General features: G+C 45.1%; 1 protein-coding gene across 1 annotated transcript; it reads right to left on the bottom strand.

The window, feature by feature from the left end:
- Nucleotides 1–35: 35 nt before the first annotated feature.
- Nucleotides 36–23,444, bottom strand: LOC139406969 (rho GTPase-activating protein 20-like). The gene is made up of 4 exons (XM_071150187.1): nucleotides 23,280–23,444; nucleotides 14,507–14,595; nucleotides 3,518–3,688; nucleotides 36–1,057 (listed from the first exon to the last, which is right to left on the bottom strand). Exons 1-4 carry the CDS (start codon nucleotides 23,418–23,420, stop codon nucleotides 895–897), a joined length of 564 nt encoding a protein of 187 aa, XP_071006288.1. The 5' UTR covers nucleotides 23,421–23,444; the 3' UTR covers nucleotides 36–894.
- Between the last annotated feature and the right edge of the window lie 402 nt (nucleotides 23,445–23,846).

Here is a 23,846-nt window from a genome sequence, read left to right as displayed (position 1 = left end):
ACTCAGACCCCAGTAACATGACTAAATGACCCATATCTACACCAACGAGGGATAGCTATTATTACTGATCAAAACAGACACTCATTGTTACTCAATCACTATTCCATCCCCTTTCAATTTTTTTTTGTTCAATGTTGTGTCTGTTTGTCTATTTGTGACCATGCAATTCCAACACTTCATCTTTATTTCAAAGATAGTCTTCCTGATAAAGTCCAGTGCTGTAAAGTCCCTGACATGTGATCCTAGGTCTGATGGTCAGCTTCAGCACTTCCTCTTTCACCAGCCATTATCTTGTGATGGTGTAGACTGTTCTCATTTCCCTATTTCATTCATAATCTTATGGAGACCATCCAAACCAGGTCCAATGCAGCTGTTTTTATCTCAATATGAAATCATTTCTGGGTACCTTACTATGATTAAAATGGTCAAAAAGAAACAACAATAGCTTCTTGGCAAAAGGGCAATTTCTCAAGCACGAATTTTGAATGGGGAGGGGAAAACGGAAAGTTTGCTGTTATTGACAGAGAGGCTTGGAACTCTGTTTCTTATTGGTCTATTAACTAATTTACCGAATAGTGATGTCACCATTGAAGGCCAAAACTCCATCCCACCAAAACAGGCTGAAATTTCAGGGGGACTTTTCAAACAGCTCTTACACTAGAAGGGCATTATCATGATTTTCACAAATTCACAATAATATTCCAACCTAATAGTGTGTAAATATATATAAAACACGGGGGGGAAAAAAATCACGTTTTTGACTGCGCTGGGCCTTTAAGAAACTCAATGTGTTTTTGTGTGCACCTGCCTGCCTGAGTGTCTGCCTGCACGTCTGTGTGTGTGTGCACATGTATGAGTGTGCACTCATGTATGCACACAGAGGATGGCTGTTGCTCACTGGAAGGACACCACACAGAAGGCAAGGGGCCAGGCCAGGACCAGGGACGTCCTGAGGTCAATCTCTCCCCCTCCTCCCTCTTCCTCCTCGTCCTCAAAGCCATAAAGCCACAGATCTTCCAGACTCACCCTGTGCTTCAGACGGTAGCTAGCACTGGACCTAAATATGAGAGAGAGAGAGAGAGAGAGAGAGAGAGAGAGAGAGAGAGAGAGAGAGAGAGAGAGAGGATTATGTGATCATGGATGGTATATGAGGGCTAGCAGGTTGAGAATTTAGAGAGTCAGTTAATGTTTTCATCAGGCCTGACTGTATCTCAGCTCATCAAGCTGAGAAACCTGCACAATCCACTTCTCTATCCCAATGGTTGCTATAGGTACTAATGTATTCCTCATCATTGTCATCTATTTCTAAATCAGTGATTATTTGCTTATCACTCAGAAACAGGAAATTGTCCGATTTCTCTCTCTTTATGAATGCATTGTGTTCCATGATCAGCTTCCTGTGTCTGTCTGCCTGCCTGTCAGCTCGTGAGTAGGAAGGAACTCACTCAAGGCCTAGTTCACCACTTTTGATTAGCTACAATGTTGAAACTGTCACCTTGTCGCGTGTGGATCCATAGACCCACGCACTTACTGTAGGCCTTGTTGAGGGAACAGGATTTTGTGTAAAGCCTAGCATCAACTGTATTGAGGATCTGTCTTCAGTCACAAGTGTGCTGTCAGAACAGCCTCAATTCGTCAGGGTATGGACTCTACAAGGTGTCGAAAGCGTTCCACAGGCATGCTGGCTCATGTTGACTCCAATGCTTCCACAGTTGTGTCAAGTTGGCTGGATGTCCTTCGGGCTGGACCATTCTTGAACTGCATTGCAGTTCTTGACACAAACCGGTGCGCCTGGCACCCTATTCCCTCCATATGAGCTGGGCTATATAGATTACCATATAGGATGCAGAATTAATGGAGGGTGGGAAGGAGAAGAGAGAGTGAAGGACTTAGGGGAGAGGAAATGGAGGTAAATCAGTTATGTTCTCTGAAGGCAAAACTCAGACAATCTATGTGGTGTCTGTGTGTGTTGCTATGCAGACTATATATAAACTCAGCAAAAAAAAGAAACATCCTCTGCATTTATTTTCAGCAAACTTTACAAATATTTGTATGAACATAACAAGATTTAACAACTAAAACATAAAATTAACAAGTTCCAGAGACATGTGACTAACAGAAATGGAAAAATGTGTCCCTGAACAAAGGGGGGGTCAAAATCAAAAGTAACAGTCAGTATCTGGTGTGGCCACCTGTGGCATTAACCTCTCTTGGGTAGGGGGCAGTATTTTCTCGTCCGGATGAAAAGTGTGCATAAGTAAACGCTACCTGCCCATAAGAAGTTAAGTACTCCAGTGCATCTCCTCCTCATGGACTGCACCAGATTTGCCAGTTCTTGCTGTGAGATGTTACCTCACTCTTCCACCAAGGCACCTGCAAGTTCCTGGACATTTCTGGGGGGAATGGCCATAGCCCCCACCCTCCGACCCAACAGGTCACAGATGTGCTAAATTCGATTGAGATCCGGGCTCTTCGCTGGCCATGACAGAACACTGACATTCCTGTCTTGCAGGAACCCCACTCCCCTGGATGAGCAGTATGGCTGGTGGCATTGTCATGCTGGAGGGTCATGTCAGGATGAGCCTGCAGAGTACCACATGAGGGAGGAGGATGTCTTCCCTGTAACGCACAGCGTTGAAATTGCCTGCAATGACAACAAGCTCAGTCCGATGATGCTGTGACACACCGCCCCAGACCATGACGGACCCTCCACATCCAAATCGATCCCGCTCCAGAGTACAGGCCTCGGTGTAACACTCAGTCCTTCGCCGATAAACGCGAATCCGACTATCACCCCTGGTGAGACAAAACCGTGACTCGTCAGTGAAGATCACTTTTTGCCAGTCCTGTCTGGTCCAGCGACGGTGGGTTTGTGCCCATAGGCAACGTTTTTGTCGGTTATGTCTGGTGAGGACCTGCCTTACAAAAGGCCTACAAGCCCTCAGTCCAGCATCTCTCAGCCTATTGCGGACAGTCTGAGCACTGATGGAGGGATTGTGCGTTCCTGGTGTATCTCAGGCAGTTGTTGTTGCCATCCTGTACCTGTCCCGCAGGTGTGATTTTCGGATGTACAGGTGTTTTTACACATGGTCTGTCACTACGAGGACGATTAGCTGTCCACCCTGTCTCCCTGTAGTGCTGTCTCAGGTGTCTCACAGTACGGACATTACAATTTATTGCCCTGGCCACATCTGCAGTCCTCATGCCTCCTTGCAGCATGCCTAAGGCACGTTCAAACAGATGAGCAGGGACCCTGGGCATCTTCATTTAGTGTTTTTCAGAGTCAGTAGACAGGCCTTTTTAGTGTCCTAAGTTTTCGCAAATGGTGCATGTCCAGTAATTGTTTATGGTTCATTGAACAAGCATGGGAAACGTTTAAACCCTTTACAATGGGGTTGTTTATGATGAAGTTGTTTGGATTTTTATGAATTATCTTTGAAAGACAGGGTCCTGAAAAGGGGACGTTTAAAAGGGGAGTTTGTGTTGTTTTGTGTTCTTATCATGTTCCATATCTTACTTGAGCATTGTGATGGCGATCACGTCGCTGAAGAGGAAGAGTTGTCTCCTTCTGGTCTTCATGCCTTCTGTGATCTGAACACAGGCGTCCAGGACCAGCTCCGCATTCTCACTGCTAAGACCCAGGACGAAAGGGCATTGCTCCATCGACACCCAGCACGGCGCCTCCTCCCTAGGGTAGAGAGAGTGGGGGTCAGAACTATGGAGGAGCTATGTTTGTGTGCCTGCATGGTACGTGTGTGGGTGGATTTAAGGGTCAGTTTTTATTTTTGCCATATGACCACATCATTTGTAAAACTTCAGAATTGTTTTATACGTTTTTGGGGGCATTTTAGGTCAGTTATTTTAACACACAGGGCCTACACTACCAGCAGATCAATGTTAGGCAAGCTTTTCATTATGACTTATTTTTAAATTATAGATTTTATTATTCAGATCGACAGTGTTTTTATGCTTTCTTTAGACAGCACAGAAGTTAATGGGGATGATGAGGAAAGGAGGACACAGGGATTGAACCCCGTTCTCCTGTGGGGAGGCATGAATGTAACAGCACTGGGTGTGTTACCACTACTGAACATGGGCTTAGCACAGGTTTTCATTACTGCGAGGTTGTTGTGATGTATACTGGAAATTGTATCACATATTTCCCAATGGACAAAACTGGTTATTATGACATAATTTCAACCAGATTTGCCCCGTTTTGTCCACTTGGTTGTTTTAGGGCCAGCAACAGATGAAACTATCATGTATGGTAATGTATAAAGAGAAATATGCACAGCCACATCCAATAGGACAGAAGAACATATCAAATAAAAAATATATATGTCAGCAAATCTGGTATGCTCCTATGGTAACTTAATTAGACACAAAGCCAACGTTTCGGATAACCTGACGAAGATCCAACTCGGATCAAAAAGTTGTATTTTGTGTGTGTCTGATTAAATCACCATGGGAGCATACCAGAGTGCAGACATTTATTTTTTCTTGAACTTAGACACAGAATGAGATGACACACTTATGCAAAACGTAGAGCAAACACATATATCTCCATATTGGTGTAACGATGTGCGCTGAGAGTCGGGAAGCAAGTTCAGGGAGTGAATGTTTAAATAAATGCAACATAATACAAGACAAGCAACACTAACAGCACACAGACATAATACAGAAACAATAACGCCTGGGGAAGGAACCAAAGGGAGTGACATATATAGGGAAGGTAATCAGGGAGGTGATGGAGTCCAGGTGAGTCTGAAGACACGCAGGTGCGCGTAACGATGGTGACAGGTGTGCGCCATAACGAGCAGCCTGGTGACCTAGAGGCCGGAGAGGGAGCACATGACAATTGGCTTCCAGCCTGTTGCCATGACTCTCACAAGGGCATGTTGTATGAAATCAAATGCATTTAATTAAGGACTCTGTGAAATGGTGTGTGTGGCTTTGAAAGGCAGTTTTCGTATTAAAGTTTGTTCTTTTATTTCCCATTACACATCAGATGAGGTTAGAACTCTCACCTCCCTCACACTCAAACACCCTCACTCTTCTCAGTCTCCCTCTGACCTTTAAACCTTTCTTGCCTCCCACAATCATTATTTACAATGAAGATGTTGCTTGTGTCTCACAGAAAAACAAGTGGCAATTAACATTTTGCAATGTTGCTAATCTTCTTGAGAACAAAAATAGATTCTCACTCATTACATAAACATTCAGTATCATTCCCATGCTTTGTTCATTTCTGGAAAACGTATAAATTATGGCTAACTATTATTTCTCTTTTATGAACATGAAGTAAATAGCATTAGAGAAATGGTTTTGAGAATTCACATTGTATTCTATGTGGAACTTATATCTTCATGTCCCTCTTTCAATGTGTGTTTTTTGTACAGATATTCAAATCGATATCGCAGAGGGACTCTCCTAGGTTACACCCGCTGACCTACTTGGCCTTACCACTAAACACAGTGCCTACACGACATCACTACTTAGCATACTTCAACATTATCAGTATAGGCTTAAAGATCATATTTCCATGTCTGATGTGTTCTACGTCAAAGACACTTGTCTCACCCACTGTAGTGAAACTAGCATCCGCCGCCCCCTCACTGTAGCTTAGGGTTCACTTGCTTGTGTGTTGAACGGGTGGGAGTGTGGCGTCTCTGATGAAGTTAGGTTGTCTGGTTGGAGTGGACCCCACCTGTCCGTTTGTAACTGTGGTGGTCTTGGTGTGAACTACTGTTGGGGCTGATCAAAGACTGATTTTGTGTTCCAGACATCATTCAGTCATATGGAAGATTCCATAAATGAATCCACATGATGAAACCATATAAATTGTCATAACACTAGTCCTTTATGAAAGGGTTTATAAGTATTTTATAAACTCTTCATTTTTTGTATAGTTTAAAAAACATTTGTAATACATTGGTTGAATTTGAGATGGTATAGATGGATAGTGTCAATGGTGTAAAGTACTTAGGTAGTAATTTCAAGTATTTTTACTTAAAGTCGTTTTTTGGGGTATACAGTGCCTTGCGAAAGTATTTGGCCCCCTTGAACTTTGCGACCATTTGCCACATTTCAGGCTTCAAACATAAAGATATAAAACTGTATTTTTTTGTGAAGAATCAACAACAAGTGGGACACAATCATGAAGTGGAACGACATTTATTGGATATTTCAAACTTTTTTAACAAATCAAAAACTGAAAAATTGGGCGTGCAAAATTATTCAGCCCCTTTACTTTCAGTGCAGCAAACTCTCTCCAGAAGTTCAGTGAGGATCTCTGAATGATCCAATGTTGACCTAAATGACTAATGATGATAAATACAATCCAGCTGTGTGTAATCAAGTCTCCGTATAAATGCACCTGCACTGTGATAGTCTCAGAGGTCCGTTAAAAGCGCAGAGAGCATCATGAAGAACAAGGAACACACCAGGCAGGTCCGAGATACTGTTGTGAAGAAGTTTAAAGCCGGATTTGGATACAAAAAGATTTCCCAAGCTTTAAACATCCCAAGGAGCACTGTGCAAGCGATAATATTGAAATGGAAGGAGTATCAGACCACTGCAAATCTACCAAGACCTGGCCGTCCCTCTAAACTTTCAGCTCATACAAGGAGAAGACTGATCAGAGATGCAGCCAAGAGGCCCATGATCACTCTGGATGAACTGCAGAGATCTACAGCTGAGGTAGGAGACTCTGTCCATAGGACAACAATCAGTCGTATATTGCACAAATCTGGCCTTTATGGAAGAATGGCAAGAAGAAAGCCATTTCTTAAAGATATCCATAAAACGTGTCGTTTAAAGTTTGCCACAAGCCACCTGGGAGACACACCAAACATGTGGAAGAAGGTGCTCTGGTCAGATGAAACCAAAATGTAACTTTTTGGCAACAATGCAAAACGTTATGTTTGGCGTAAAAGCAACACAGCTGAACACACCATCCCCACTGTCAAACATGGTGGTGGCAGCATCATGGTTTGGGCCTGCTTTTCTTCAGCAGGGACAGGGAAGATGGTTAAAATTGATGGGAAGATGGATGGAGCCAAATACAGGACCATTCTGGAAGAAAACCTGATGGAGTCTGCAAAAGACCTGAGACTGGGACGGAGATTTGTCTTCCAACAAGACAATGATCCAAAACATAAAGCAAAATCTACAATGGAATGGTTCAAAAATAAACATATCCAGGTGTTAGAATGGCCAAGTCAAAGTCCAGACCTGAATCCAATCGAGAATCTGTGGAAAGAACTGAAAACTGCTGTTCACAAATGCTCTCCATCCAACCTCACTGAGCTCGAGCTGTTTTGCAAGGAGGAATGGGAAAAAATGTCAGTCTCTCGATGTGCAAAACTGATAGAGACATACCCCAAGCGACTTACAGCTGTAATCGCAGCAAAAGGTGGCGCTACAAAGTATTAACTTAAGGGGGCTGAATAATTTTGCACGCCCAATTTTTCAGTTTTTGATTTGTTGAAAAGTTTGAAATATCCAATAAATGTCGTTCCACTTCATGATTGTGTCCCACTTGTTGTTGATTCTTCACAAAAAAATACAGTTTTATATCTTTATGTTTGAAGCCTGAAATGTGGCAAAAGGTCGCAAAGTTCAAGGGGGCCGAATACTTTCGCAAGGCACTGTATATATTTTGTACTTTTACTATTTACATATATATTTTTTGTACTTTTACTATTTACATATATATTTTTGTACTTTTACTATTTACATATATATTTTTGTACTTTTACTATTTACATATATATTTTTGTACTTTTACTATTTACATATATATTTTTTGTACTTTTACTATTTACATATATATTTTTGTACTTTTACTATTTACATATATATTTTTGTACTTTTACTATTTACATATATATTTTTTGTACTTTTACTATTTACATATATCTTTTTTGTACTTTTACTATTTACATATATATTTTTGTACTTTTACTATTTACATATATATGTTTTGTACTTTTACTATTTACATATATATTTTTTGTACTTTTACTATTTACATATATATTTTTTGTACTTTAACCCCTTTTTTTCTCCCCAATTGGTAGTTGTTACAGTTTTGTCCCATCGCTGCAACTCCCCTACGGACTCAGGAGAGGTGAAGGTCAGAGCCATGCATCCACTAAAACACTACCCTGCTAAGCTGCAGTGCTTCTTGACACTGCTCGCATAACCCGGATGCCAGACGCACCAATGTGTCGGAGGAAACACCGTCCAGCTGATGACCAAAGTCATCTTGTAGGCACACGGCCCGCCACAAGGAGTCGCTAGAATGCGATGGGACAACGAAATCACGGCCGGCCAAACCCTTCCCTAACCCGCATGACGCTGGGCCAATTGTGCGCCAGCTCGTGGGTCTCTCGGTCACGGCCAACTGTGACAACCTGGGATCGAACCCGGGCCTGTAGTAATGCCTCAAGCACTGCCTTAGACCGCTGCACCACTCAGGAGTCCCTACTATTTATATTTTTGACAACTTTTTGTGTTACTTCACTACATTCCTAAAGAAAATAAATGTACTTTTTAAATGTACATTTTCCCTTATACCCAAAACTATTCGTTACATTTCGAATGCTTAGCATGACAAGAAAATGGAAACATTTATGCACTTAACAAGAGAACATCCCTGGTCATCCATACTGCTGCTGTTCAGGTTGAATCACTTAAAACACATGCGTCGTTTGTAAATGATTGTCACGCCCTAACCTTAGAGAGCCTTTTTTATTCTCTATTTGGTTAGGTCTGTGTTTCTATTTCTTTGTTGGCCTAGTATGGTTCCCAATCAGAGGCAGCTGTCTATCGTTGTCTCTGATTGGGGATCATACTTAGGCAGCCCTTTTTCCCACCTTAGATTGTGGGAACTTGTTTTTTGCATAGTTGCTGTCTAAGCCCTGCAGAACTTTACGTTCGGTTTTGTATTTTGTTGTTTTGTCGGAGTTCAGCATTGAAAATCATGAACACTTTCCACAATGCGCTTTGGTCTCATTCATCTAACGACGAACGTAACAATGATGTCTGGTTGTTGGAGTGTGCCCCTGGCTATCTGGAAATAAAAAATAAAATACTGGTGTCTGGTTTACTTAATATAAGGAATTTAACTTTTGATACTTAAGTATATTTTAAAACAAACAATTTTACTCAATTAGTAGTTTACTGGGTGACTTTCACTTGAGTCATTTTTCCACCACTGGGTAGTGTTCGATATATGAGAAAATAAATTGATGGGCATAGTTGTCAGCAACCAGTTGTCAAAGTACTGTATTAATGTGAGCCACATTAGATCAACCTTATATGGATTGCTTTTACTAGTAATCCCTTGAACCACAGGCTGGGAAGAACACTTTATGTTTGAAGACTGACCTTGTCACGTTCTGACCTCTATTTCCTTTGTTTTTGTATTTATTTAGTATGGTCAGGGCGTGAGTTGGGTGGGCAGTCTATGTTTGTTTTTCTATGTTTTGGGTCAGTTCTATGTTTTCGGCCTAGTATGGTTCTCAATCAGAGGCAGGTGTCATTAGTTGTCTCTGATTGAGAATCATACTTAGGTAGCCTGGGTTTCACTGTTTGTTTGTGGGTGATTGTTCCTGTCACTGTGTTTGGTGTCACAGGATAGGACTGTTTTGAGTTTTCACATTTCTTGTTTTTGTTAGTTTGTTCATGTGTAGCGATTTATTAAAACATGAATAACCACCACGCTGCGCTTTGGTCCGCTTCTCTTCCTCCTACAGACGAACGCCGTTACAGAATCACCCACCACAACAGGACCAAGCGGTGTGGTAATGGGCAAAGGAGAAAGCAGCAGCAGGAGCAGCGCGAGGAGGATTGGACATGGGAGGACGAATTAGACGGTAAAGGACCTTGGGCTCAGCCAGGAGAATATCGCCGCCCCAAGGAAGAACGGGAGGCGGCGAAAGCGGAGAGGCGCTGGTATGAGGAGGCAGCGCGGCGTCGTGGATGGAAGCCCGGGAGTCAGACCCAAAAATTTCTTGGGGGGGGGCTAACAGGGAGTATGGCTACGCCAGGTAGGAGACCTGAGCCAACTTCCTGTGGTTACCGGGGGGCTAGAGAGACCGGGCAGGCACCGTGTTATGCTGTGGAGCGCACGGTGTCCCCAGTGCGGGTGCACAGCCCGGTGCGGTACATTCCAGCTCCTCGTATCGGCCGGGCTAGAGTGGGCATCGAGCCAAGTGCCATGAAGCCGGCTCTAAGCATCTGGTCTCCAGTGCGTCTCCTTGGGCCGGCTTACATGGCACCAGCCTTGCGCACGGTGTCCCCGGTTCGCCTGCATAGCCCAGTGCGGGCTATTCCACCTCGCCGCACTGGCAGGGCGACCGGGACCATTCAACCGGGTAAGGTTGGGCAGGCTCGGTGCTCAAGAGCTCCAGTGCGCCTGCACGGCCCGGTCTATCCGTCACCACCTCCACACCCCAGCCCTCCGGTGGCAGCTCCCCGTACCAGGCTGTCTCTCCGGCCCATCCGTCCAGAGCCTTCCTCCTCTCCAGCGCTGCCGGAGTCTCCCGCCTCTCCGGCGCTACCAGAGCCTTCCTCCTCTCCAGCGCTGCCGGAGTCTCCCGCCTGTCCGGCGCCTCTGCCGGAGTCTCCCGCCTGTCCGGCGCCTCTGCCGGAGCCTCCCGCCTGTCCGGCGCCTCTGCCGGAGCCTCCCGCCTGTCCGGCGCCTCTGCCGGAGCCTCCCGCCTGTCCGGCGCCTCTGCCGGAGCCTCCCGCCTGTCCGGCGCCTCTGCCGGAGCCTCCCGCCTGTCCGGCGCCTCTGCCGGAGCCTCCCGCCTGTCCGGCGCCTCTGCCGGAGCCTCCCGCCTGTCCGGCGCCTCTGCCGGAGCCTCCCGCCTGTCCGGCGCCTCTGCCGGAGCCTCCCGCCTGTCCGGCGCCTCTGCCGGAGCCTCCCGCCTGTCCGGCGCCTCTGCCGGAGCCTCCCGTCTGTCCGGCGCCTCTGCCGGAGCCTCCCGTCTGCCCGGCGCCGCCCGTCTGCCCAACGCCGCCAGCGCCGCCCGTCTGCCCAGCGCCGCCAGCGCCGCCCGTCTGCCCAGCGCCGCCCGTCTGCCCAGCGCCGCCAGCGCCGCCCGTCAGCCAGGGGCCGCCAGTGCCGCCCGTCAGCCAGGGGCCGCCAGTGCCGCCCGTCAGCCAGGGGCCGCCAGTGCCGCCCGTCAGCCAGGGGCCGCCAGTGCCGCCCGTCAGCCAGGGGCCGCCAGTGCCGCCAGTCAGCCAGGGGCCGCCAGTGCCGCCCGTCAGCCAGGGGCCGCCAGTGCCGCCAGTCAGCCAGGGGCCGCCAGTGCCGCCAGTCAACCAGGGGCCGCCAGTGCCGCCAGTCAGCCAGGGGCCGCCAGTGCCGCCAGTCAGCCAGGGGCCGCTAGAGCCCCTCCGCCCGGAGTAGCTGCCCCTCTGTCCCGAGCAGCTGTCCCTCTGTCCCGAGCAGCTGCCCCTCTGTCCCGAGCAGCTGCCCCTCTGTCCCGAGCAGCTGCCCCTCTGTCCCGAGCAGCTGCCCCTCTGTCCCGAGCAGCTGCCCCTCTGTCCCGAGCTGCTGCTTCACCTCTGTCCCGAGCAGCCCCTCTGTCCAGTGGGGTCATTGAGAGGGGTGGGCATGGGGAGTAAGCCACGGAGGTGGACAATACGGCGGACTAAGACAATGGCGAAGTGGGGTCCGCGTCCCGCGCCAGAGCCGCCACCGCGGACAGACGCCCACCCAGACCCTCCCCTATAGGTCAAGGTTTTGCGGCCGGAGTCCGCACCTTTGGGGGGGGGTACTGTCACGTTCTGACCTCTATTTCCTTTGTTTTTGTATTTATTTAGTATGGTCAGGGCGTGAGTTGGGTGGGCAGTCTATGTTTGTTTTTCTATGTTTTGGGTCAGTTCTATGTTTTCGGCCTAGTATGGTTCTCAATCAGAGGCAGGTGTCATTAGTTGTCTCTGATTGAGAATCATACTTAGGTAGCCTGGGTTTCACTGTTTGTTTGTGGGTGATTGTTCCTGTCACTGTGTTTGGTGTCACAGGATAGGACTGTTTTGCGTTTTCACATTTCTTGTTTTTGTTAGTTTGTTCATGTGTAGCGATTTATTAAAACATGAATAACCACCACGCTGCGCTTTGGTCCGCTTCTCTTCCTCCTACAGACGAACGCCGTTACAGACCTTGAATATGTAATGTGATGGACAGTCAGTTATTGCTGGGGTTGTAAGATTATTCACCTTTGTCCTGATAAACAATAAACAAATAAAGTAAATATCATGTTTTTTTTGGTATCTTCGCCAGTCCTCACAACCCCACACTTGTTTGTTTTCTGATTTCATTTTCCATCGCCCCTAATCTGTCTGAAGAAACAGAGTTCCCCTAGTCTTGAACATTGGGAGTGACGAGGGAGCCCTGAGTGGGTTTAGACAACAGTTGCCAGACCTTTGTCCCCAGTTACCGTAGAGAGTGGGCATTGCAGCCCCCTGTACACCGACTGATGTGTCACTGGGAGGCCTAGTGACACCATTCAACTAGTGGTCACAGCAGGGGGAAGTTTGAGCTTATGTTTGTTCGTACAGTACCAGTCAAAGTTGACACCTACTCATTCAAGGGTTTTTCTTAATTCTTTACTATTTTCTACATTGTAGGATGGTGAAGACATCAAAACGATTAACACATGGAATCATGTAGTGACCACAAAAAGTGTTATACAAATCAAAATGTTTTGAGATTCTTCAAAGAAGCAACCCTTTGCACACGCTTGGCATTCTCTCAACCAGCTTCACCTGGAATTCTTTCCAGCGGTCTTGAAGGAGTTCCCACGTATGCTGAGCACTTGTTGGTAGCTTTTCCATCACTCTGCGGTACATCTCATCCCAAACCATCTCAATTGGGTTGAGTGATTGTGGAGGCCAAGTCATCTGATGCAGCATTCCAACACTCTCCTTCTTGGTCAAATAGCCCTTACACAGCCTGGAGGTGTGTTTTGGGTCATTGTCCTGTTGAAAATAAATAATAGTGTGACTAAGGGCAAACCAGATGGCATGGTGTATTGCTGCAAAATGCTGTGGTAGCCATGCTGGTTAAGCGTGCCTTGAATTCTAAATCAGCAACAGCGTCACCAGCAAAGCACCCCCAAACCATCACACCTCCATGCTTCACAGTGGGACCCATACATGCAGAGATCATCCATTCACCTACTCTGCGTCTCACAAAGACACGGCGGTTGGAACCAAAAATCTCAAATTTGGACTCAGACCAAAGGACAGATTTCCACCAGTCTAATGGCCATTGCTCGTGTTTCTTGGCCCTTAGCAAGTCTCTTCTTATTGGTGTCCTTAAGTAGTAGTTTCTTTGCAGCAATTCAACCATGAAGGCCTGATTCACGCAGTCTCATCTGAACAGATGTTGAGATGTGTCTGTTAATTGAACTCAGTGAAGCATCTATTTGGGCTGCAATTTCTGAGGCAGGTAACTAATGAACTTATCCTCTGCAGCAGAGGTAGCTCTGGGTCTTCCGGTTCTGTGGCGGTTCTCATGAGAACCAGTTTCATCATAGCGCTTGATGGTTTTTGCGACTGCACTTAGGGAAACTTTCAAAGTTCTTGACATTTTCCTGATTAAGACATGAAGGTCAGTCAAAGAAATGGACTGTCATTTCTCTTTGCTTATTTGAGCCGTTTTTGCCATATGGACTTGGTCTTTTACCAAATAGGGCTCTCTTCTGTATACCACCCCTACCTAGTCACAAGTGATTGGCTCAAACGCATTAAGAAATTCTATAAACTAACTTAACAAGTCACACCTGCTAATTGAAATGCATTCCAGGTGACTACCTCATAAAGCTGGTTGAGAGAATGCCAGGAGTGCACAAAGCTGTCAAGGCAAAGAGTGGCTATTTGAAGATCAAATCTAAAATATATTTTGATTTGTTTAACACTTTTTTTTGGTTACTACATGATTCCATGTGTTATTTCATAGTTATGTCTTCACAATTTTTCTACAATGTAGAAAATAGTAAAAAATTAAGAAAAACCCTTGAATCAGTAAGTGTCCAAACTTTTGACTGGTACTGTATGTATGAAAGCCTATGAAATTATGTTTTAGTTGCAATAAAATAATGTGTTCTTGTGTAAATGACATGTCTCTTGGAATTACTCTTTGTGCTTTGCTTTTGAAGAAATAGTTTGACGGTATTGAATAAAGCCAAGTCTTTTCACGAGTAAGTGAGGGAGTTTTTTAGAAGCAAAGTTCATAAATGTGTATCAAAGTGAGAAAATTCAAACAAAAAGATTGTAACGAATAGAGGTGTGTCTATCCATTGAAGTTCGAAATACCTTTCCGTCCCATTTCTTTCCATTGAAATCTTTTTATCCCATTTGTATCTATTGAATCTGACAAAGTGGCAGCTGGCTGTGAGTGGAGGGGCTTTCTACTGCCCCCTTGGGACGGGTGGTGGCAGCAGATACTACTGTGATAACAGAGTAGAGAGGAGCAGAGCAAACTCACCTGACGGAGGACCACGGCATGCTGCCCAGAGCCTTCTCAAAAGCCAGGGAGGGGGCGGAGCGACGCCTCTGGGCCAAACTGCGAAGGTGCTGTGAGAGAACAGAAGGTTTGATCATAATGTTAGCATATACTGTACATTGTCACACATACATATCCCTGCCATTTCACACTTTCTCTGAGTAAGTGGATCAAATCAATCACTTCGGGGTAAACGGCACAGGAATAGAACAATGGTAAAAGGTTAGGATTCATAGATACAGTAACTGCAAACTGAGTTGCTGTGACATTCTCAATTGGATTTCAGAAATCCATTATAGCCATATCTTTGTCTGTACAGGCTCATTATGACAAACTGGACCTATAATGGTCCTCCAAATTGACCTCATTTGGACCTCATTTGTACAGCCATCTTTCAGACCAGTGTTCCTGAAACTCAGTCCTGGGTCCCCGATGAGTTTATGTTTTGGTTTGGCAAAGCTTGATTTAGACCGTTCTCGTCCAGATTGTTCTACATGAGTGCCCGAGGGAAATGGACTGACATTGTCTGTGTCCCAAATGCCACCCTATTCCCTATATAGTGCACTACCTAAGGCCAGGGCCCATATATAGGCAATAGCATGCCATTTGGGACACAGGCTCTGTCCAGCCCGTTTCCCCAGCCCCCACCCCATCACTGTGGAACCAGGGCTACAGTCCCATTGTCAGGCCCACAACATTCTAGAGCAAACTGGCTCAGGCTAAAACAATGACAGCTTGTTCAGGCATGGGAAACCTAAAACACAGCCTCCCTAATTCACCACCCTCATCTGCCGCTCTATATTCTTTGTTATAAACGAATGAGGGTTCGTGTTGACAATGTGTGACGACGAACTCGCAACATGAATGCCCCTGTGCACCATTCAATTTTGTGTCAAACTTATAAAGTCACCACACAGAGCTTTGGAGGAGTCACATAGGGTGAAAGCTGTGTTCAAATTGACAGTAGGCAAAATTTATCTGAACTTACAAATGCTATAAATATAGTAGGCATGATGGGTTTGTATTCTTTGGCCTACAAACAGAATGGTCAAGAAAGGTCCAATTGGTTTGGATAGTCATTCTTCTGTTGTCCTACTCACATCCCCAGTCAAACAACCACATATGGATTTCCTCATTCCATCTTGAAAAAGGCTATCTCTTTTCCTGGAACACAACCTTTCTGGGAGAAATTTGACTCTTCAGGCACTAGAAAACAGCCTTATCCGCATACCAAAGCCATCAATGACATATGTTCCAATCAGAAAGGTCAAAGGTGAAATAAGTAGAGCCTGTTCAAATTATACTGGCTTAGCAGATAATAAGAAAAGACAAACAAAACGACTTAAAGAGCCGGTAAATATTAACAATGTGCGCTGAGAGTCGGGAAGCAAGTTCAGGGAGTGAGTGTTTCAATAAAATTAGAGTTACCAGCCTTTGTAGCCCAAATAACTGCTTCACAGAGGTCAAGTAACAGACACACCTCAACATCAACTGTTCAGAGGAGACTGCGTGAATCAGGCCTTCATGGTTGAATTGCTGCAAAGAAACCACTACTAAAGGACACCAATAAGACGAAGAGACTTGCTTGGGCCAAGAAACAGGAGCAATGGCCATTAGACCGGTGTAAATCTGTCCTTTGATCTGAGTCAAAATTTGAGATTTTTTGTTCCAACTGCCGTGTCTCTGTGAGATGCAGAGTAGGTGAATCGATGATCTCTGCATGTGTGGTTCCCACATGAAGCATGGAGGAGGAGGTGTGATGTTGCTTTGCCTCAGCAGGCTCATCAGGCTCCCACACCTCAGCGAGATCATCAGGCTTTCACGCCTCAGCTGGATCGTCAGGATCCCACGCCTCAGCCGGCTTGTCGTGCTTCTACGCCTCAGCCGGCTAGTCCAGCGCCAATGCCTCGCCCGGCCCGTCAGGCTCGCCCAGCTGGGACAACGGGTGGCGCCCCTTGAGGGGGGATTACTGTTACGCCTGATCCCGTTTGCCCTCTCATCTGCACTCATTGGACTCACCTGGACTCCTTCACGTTTTGATTGCCTTCCCTATATCTGACTCTTTTATCCCTGTGTCAGCATTATTGTCGTTTTGTTTTCCCTTGTTCCTGTTCATGTTCACTCCCTGTACTTGCTTCTCGTCTCCAGCATCTGTCCTCACAGATTACATTGAGATTGTGTCACTGGCCTACACACAATACCCCATAATGTTAAAGGGGAATTATGTTTTTAGTAATGTTTACAGATTCATTCAAAATAAAAAGTTGAAATGTCTTGATTCAGTAAGTATTCAACCCCTTTGTTATGGCAAGCCTAAATAAGTTCAGGAGTAAAAATTTGCTTAACAAGTCACATAATAAGAGATGTGTTGGTCTCAGTCCTATACAGCTCCAAAATCGTCAGAATTGTTGTGGATGAAGTTCATATGACCTACATACGGTATGCACAATGACCTAGAACTGTACTTCGACAGTATAGAATGACACTGTGATGGATAGAATGTCGGAATGGAAATTATAGTGATGACACAATGATTGATTGGTCGAATGATTGATTGAAAGTTTTGTATTTGTACAAACATAATGAGTAGCCTAAATAAAGTGATAGTACTGCATCATAAATGACTGGATGACTGGCAGCATAAGGGCTGAAAGAGGCACAACAGAAAGTACTTTTACTGAATTAAATGGGAACCCCACACATTTTCTTAGGCAAGAACTACTAGCATAGGGCCTCCCAGGTGGTGCAGTGGTCTAGGGCTCATAGGACTCATCGCAGCGCTAGCTGTGCCACCAGAGACTCTGGGTTCGTGCCCAGGCTCTGTCGCAGCCGCCCGTGACTGGGAGGTCCGTGGGGCGACGCACAATTGGCCTAGTGTCGTCCGGGTTTGGCCGGTAGGGATCTTGCACACCAGCAACTCCTGTGGCACACATTGCTCATAGATAATGTTTTAGTATAGATTATAACTCATGATGACTGTCTACTTTACTAGGGGCCATCGCCACTCATTGATAGTGTCTTACTATAGATTATAACCCATGTTGACTGTCTATTTTACTAGGGGCCATCGCCACTCATAGATAGTGTCTTACTATAGATTAAAGCCCAGGTTGACACTCTATTTTACTAGGGGCCATCACCACTCATAGATAGTGTCTTACTATAGATTATAACCCATGATGACTGTCTACTTTACTAGGGGCCATCGCCACTCATTGATAGTGTCTTACTATAGATTATAACCCATGTTGACTGTCTATTTTACTAGGGGCCATCGCCACTCATAGATAGTGTCTTACTATAGATTAAAGCCCAGGTTGACACTCTATTTTACTAGGGGCCATCACCACTCATAGATAGTGTCTTACTATAGATTAAAGCCCAGGTTGACACTCTATTTTACTAGGGGCCATCACCACTCATAGATAGTGTCTTACTATAGATTATAACCCATGTTGACTGTCTACTTTACTAGGGGCCATCGCCACTCAGAGATAGTGTCTTACTATAGATTATAACCCATGTTGACTGTCTACTTTACTAGGGGCCATCGCCACTCAGAGATAGTGTCTTACTATAGATTATAACCCATGTTGACTGTCTATTTTACTAGGGGCCATCGCCACTCATAGATAGTGTCTTCAAAGTGAAACAATGTAAAACAAAAAGATGACAAAAATATACTTTAAACTAGATGTACCAGGCCTCCCGCCTGGCGCAGCGGTCTCAGGCACTGCTGTGCTTGAGGCGTCACTACAGATCCGGGTTTGATCCCAGGCTGTGTCGCAGCTGGCCACCGACCGGGAGACCCATGAGGTGGTGTGCAATTGGCTCAGCGTCGTCCAGGTTAGAGGAGGGTTTGGCCGGCCAGGATGTCCTTGTCCCTCTAGCGACTGCTGTGGCAGGCTGGGCGCTAACATGGTTGCCAGTTGTACGGTGTTTCTTCCAACACATTGGTGCGGCTGGCTTCCGGGTTAAGCGAGCAGTGTGTCAGGAAGCAGTGTGGCTTGGTATTGTCATGTTTCAGAGGATGCATGGCTCTTGAACTTTGCCTGTACAGGAGTTGGAGTGATGGGAAAAGATTGTAACTACCAACTGGATATCAAGAAATTGGGGTAAAACGTTTTTTTTTTTAAACATAAAAAAATCTAGATGTATGAACAGTAGTGATTAGTGACACAAGCCCAGTAGGACTTGGAGCTATATTGCTACAGGAAAATGGACAGAACAGGCCAATTTCTTACACAAGTCGTTCACTGACCCCTAGAAGATACTCTCAGATTGAGCGAGAGGCCCTTGGATGCCTATGGGCAGTAGAACACTTTGGAACTTTTCTAAATGGAGTCAAGTTTTGACTAAAAAACTATCACAAGCCACTGATCTACATGGTCAATCCAGAGAAGTTGAGTCTGTGTCCGACGAGAATTCAAAGACTTGAACTCAGACTACAACTATTTTTTATAAAAAAAAATATTTAACCTTTATTTATCTAGGCAAGTCATTTAAGAAGAATTTCTTATTTACAATGACGGCCTACACCCGCCAAACCCAGACAACGCTGGGCCAATTGTGCGCCACCCTATGGAACTCCCAAACACGGCCAGTTATGATACAGCCTAGATTCGAACCAGGGTGTCTATAGTGACACTTCTAGCATTGAAATGCAGTGCCTTAGACCGCTGCGCCACTCAGGAGCCCAAAACCATACAACTACAAGTTTGAGCACATCACGAAAAAGACAAATGTTGCAGATTCAAAAAAGTTTTAAAATGTCAACTTGTTTTAGAAGAAATAAGGAATTCTTTAAGAAAAGTGCAAGGACGCCAATATATTTGGCCACGACTGTACTTACCATAATTTACTATTACACCTCTTACCCACAAACTGTCATATCTGACATACAGTATCTTCAAATGCAGTGTATTCAGAGATATTGAACGTCTTTCCATGCTTTAGACACCCCCTAGAGGTGGTTACAGATAATGGCAGACAATTCGTTGGACAGACTTAAAAAAAAATGTTGACAAAGTGTGGGATCATAGCATCACTGTATAATCCTAAGAGCAATGGGAAAATCGAGTGATTCCATCGATACCTTAAGAAAGCCTTGAGAACAGCCAAAAGTGAAGGGAAGAGCTGGAATATTCTAGTCTATTGCTATTCTAGTCTATTGCTCAACACCTCATCACACTTCAGGAGAAACACCAGCCTTTCTCGTGTTTGGAAGAGACAATCGAACAAAGTTGCCAAGCATTGAGAAGATGAAGGAATAAACTAAAAGCAAAAGACAATCAAAATCACTACAAAACCTACAAACAGAAGATAAAACAATATGCTGACAAAACAAACAGAGCCAAACTTTGATGTTGGAGACATTGTGCACATCGCAAGTACGGTGAATGGATGCCAAGTTCTGAGAGACACGCTTAGTTGCATGTTACTGAGACACACCTAAGACAACTCATTTGAACTAGTGAGCACAGAAGATGGCTATAACCTCATCAGGAATGTCAAACACTTTTGACACACTCTTTTGCAACTTGTGTTTAGCGTTCCAGAACATGCCAATGACTCAGCCATGGAAGCCGCGGAAGTACATAACGCCATGGAACTATCCGAAGTGACTACCAGGAGTGGTAGATTTGTGAAAAAGTGTTTGTGTTTAAATCCTGTTTGGAAATGTGCCATCGGAGAGTTCAGGGTCATGTTCAGAGGGGAGAAAATATTTTGAAATTAAATTAAACGTGGTGCTACCTGGACTTTTTAAATCTGAAAAAATTTGTTTATTTTCGTGACCAAAAACAGTTTTTTCTTGCCTGATATATTGCAGGTATGCACAAAACATTGCCATGCCCATCACAACAGTTCAGAAGGTGCTGTTAGAGCTAGTGTTGTGTTTGAGACCACCTAAAGCGAGACCGATTCAAGACCAAGACTGGAGCAAATCGTGTCCGAGTCAAGACCAAGACCGGGGGGGGGGGGGGGGGGGGGGGGGGGGGGTCTGAGATCATCAAGACCGAGACCAGAAAAATGCGAGTCCAATTCAAGACCATGATTGTAATTGTGTCAAATTTCCACCATAATAACAGTTCAAAACAACATATTTACTTTTTCAGCCTGGGACCCAAATAAACAATTCTGTGTTTTCCTGGGACCCAAGCTCATGAAAACCTACCCCCTTTTGGGAGTCCTAAGCAAAATTTTGTTGGGGGGGTCCCCCACCTCGCGGACCAAACATTTTAGTGGCCCCCCTCGACAGGGGAGATAAAATGCTGCAATTATAAAGCAAGTTTTCTGCAAGTCAACACATATTTCCCATGGGGCTGAGAGAACAATTGTATTAAAAAAATAGACAATTTTACTCATTTTGCTACATGGTGGAGAGAAATCTTAAATACCAAATGTCAATACCAGTATTCTGTTGGCATCCTGGAAAAAAAGCATACTTTTTCATGAAACTTTCATAGCACATCAACAGCAGATGGAATTTACTACTTTCAATTTGTGAGAAGAAAAACGTTGAAATACGCAAAAATAGAGTTACAAGGTTTTCCCAAGATGCCAACATACACTACATGACCAAAGTGTGTGGACACCTGCTCGTTGAACATCTCATTCCAAATTCATGGGCTTTAATATGGAGTTGTTACCCCTTTTATTGCTATAACAGCCTCCACTCTTCTGGGAAGGCTTTCCACTAGATGTTGGAACTTTGCTGCAGAGACTTGCTTCCATTCAGCCCCAAGAGCATTAGTGAGGTTGGGCACTGACGTTGGGAAATTAGGCCTGGCTCGCAATTGGCATTCCAATTCATCTCAAAGGTGTTCGATGGGGTTGAGGTCAGGGCTCTGTGCAGGCCAGTCAAGTTCTTCCACACTTATCTCGACAAACCATCTCTGTATGGACCTCGCTTTGTGCACAGGGACATTGTCATGCTGAAACAGAAAAGGTCCTTCCCCAAACTGTTGCCACAAAGTTGGAAGCACAACATCCTCTAGAATGTCTTTGTATGCTGTAGCATTAAGATTTCCCTTCACTGGAACTAAGGTACCTAGCCCGAACCATTAAAAATAGCCCCAGACCATTATTCCTCCTGCACCAAACTTTACAGTTGGCACTATGCATTGAGGCAGGTAGCATTCTCCTAACATCCATCAAACCCAGATTGGTCCGTCGGACTGCCAGATTGCAGAGTGTGATTCATCACTCCAGCCGATGCTTGGCATTGCGCATGGTGATCTTATGCTTGGGTGCGCCTGCTCGGCTATGGAAACCCATTTCATTTCATGAAGCTACCGACGAACAGTTATTGTGCTGACGTTGCATCCAGGGGCAGTTTGGAACTCAGTAGTGAGTGTTGCAACCGAGGAAAGATGCCCTACGCACTTCAGCACTCGACGGCCCCATTCTTTGAGCTTGTGTGGCCTACAACTTCATGGGCTCGCCGTTGTTGCCCCTCGACGTTTCCACTTCACAATAAAAGCACTTACAGGCGCAGGTCTAGCAGGGCAGAAATTTGACAAACTGACTTGTTGGAAAGGTGGCACCCTATGACGGCCCCACATTGAAAGTCACTGAGCTCTTCTGTAAGGCCATTCTACTGCCAGTGTTTGCATATGGAGATTGCATGGCTGTGTGCTAAATTTTATACACCTGTCAGCAACGGTTGTGGCTGAAATAGCCGAATCCATTAATTTACTTTAATACTTTTGTACATATTGTGTAGCATTTGATCCTGATTCAGAAAGGGATAAATTATTCACACACCTCAGCTCTGTGGCTGAGCTGAGGTGTGGGAGATCTCTTCCTCTCGACTGAGCCCAAGCACAGCATGGTGTGCGTGGAGATGTACATAAGGCCCTACTGTCACACACAGGTTAGGGTGGAGAGGTCACCCTCTCCAAATGCTTTTGCAAAGTTTATTCAAAGCTTCCAGAGTTATGTTCAGGGTGTGGCAGTGTGTGTGTTCTTGCATCCATGACAAACATGAGTCGTAGGTAGGTTGTTTATGAGTTTTGTCTGTGTAGCCATTAGTCCATTTTTCTGTTGATAATGATGCAAAAGGCTGTTGTTTGAAAATATGGTCAAATAACTTCGCCTCTGTGATGTCTTTGTCTTTCTAATTGAATGTCAAGCCAATTATGCAGGATAAATCTTTTGACAAAAATGGCGCTATTGAAAACAATGCATAAAGCCATCACATGGCAACACCAATGAAGCCATTATGATTTGACCCTTGCTATATCAATACCCTATATTCAGCTGTCAGAGCAGCTGACAGATCACTGAACCTGTTCATAGCTCATCTGTAAATAGCCCATCCAATCTACCTCATCCCCATACTGTATTTATTTATTTATCTTGCTCCTTTGCATCCCAGTATCTCTACTTGCACATTCATCTTCTGCACATTCTACCATTCCAGTGTTTAATTGCTATATTGTAATTACTTCACCACCATGGCCTATTTATTGCCTTACCTCTCTTATCCTACCTCATTTGCACATGCTGTATATAGATTTTTTGACTGTATTTTTTGACTGTATATTTGTTTATTCCATGTGTAACTCTGTGTTGTTGTATGTGTCGAACTGCTTTGCTTTATCTTGGCCAGGTCGCAGTTGTAAATGAGAACTTGTTCTCAACTAGCCTACCTGGTTAAATAAAGGTGAAGTAAAAATGAAAAATATCTGCACCACTCAAAATTTAACCACGAAGGCTACAAAGACTCCTACTAAAGTTGGTTAGTACTCACAGGATGTAGTCCTAAAGCCGCAGCTTCGTCATAGCTTCCCCTCCTCATCACTGCGATCCCAAGATCTTCCAATGTTCGTGTTCTTGGAGCTTCCATGTCTGTGTCCATGTATCCCTGTCCGTGTTCCTGTCCAGTCTGCATGTGGAGCGGAGTGCAGGGGAACAGTGGTGGGACTTGTGAGAGTAGAATAGTGGGGCTCTACAGTACACAGGAGGGGCACAGGGTCCTACCGACTGGCTTTTTCAGCTAGGGCTAATGAGGGTTTAGAACAATGGAGGCCCCCGGGACAAAAAAGGAAACAGGGTTCTGCTTGACCTTGGCCTGTTGTACCCACAGCCCCGTCATCCCTCCATCTCTATGCTCGGACAGGCTTCCTGTAGTAATGAGATCGCTGGGCGTCCCACCAAAGTGCTCGCCCCTAGTTTCAGGCTAACGAGAAGGCACGGCCGTGACAACCAGCCCCAACAATATCTCAGGAAAGAGGGGGGTCACACACACACATGAAAAGGCACACATGCACACAACCTTTCAGGTCTGGATGTGTTTGTGTGAATTGGAGTGTGATAT

The sequence above is a fragment of the Oncorhynchus clarkii genome, chromosome 4 (assembly GCF_045791955.1).
Source record: "Oncorhynchus clarkii lewisi isolate Uvic-CL-2024 chromosome 4, UVic_Ocla_1.0, whole genome shotgun sequence".
In the NCBI taxonomy this organism is placed as follows: domain Eukaryota; kingdom Metazoa; phylum Chordata; class Actinopteri; order Salmoniformes; family Salmonidae; genus Oncorhynchus; species Oncorhynchus clarkii.
This window is presented reverse-complemented; position numbering and strand designations above follow the sequence as displayed.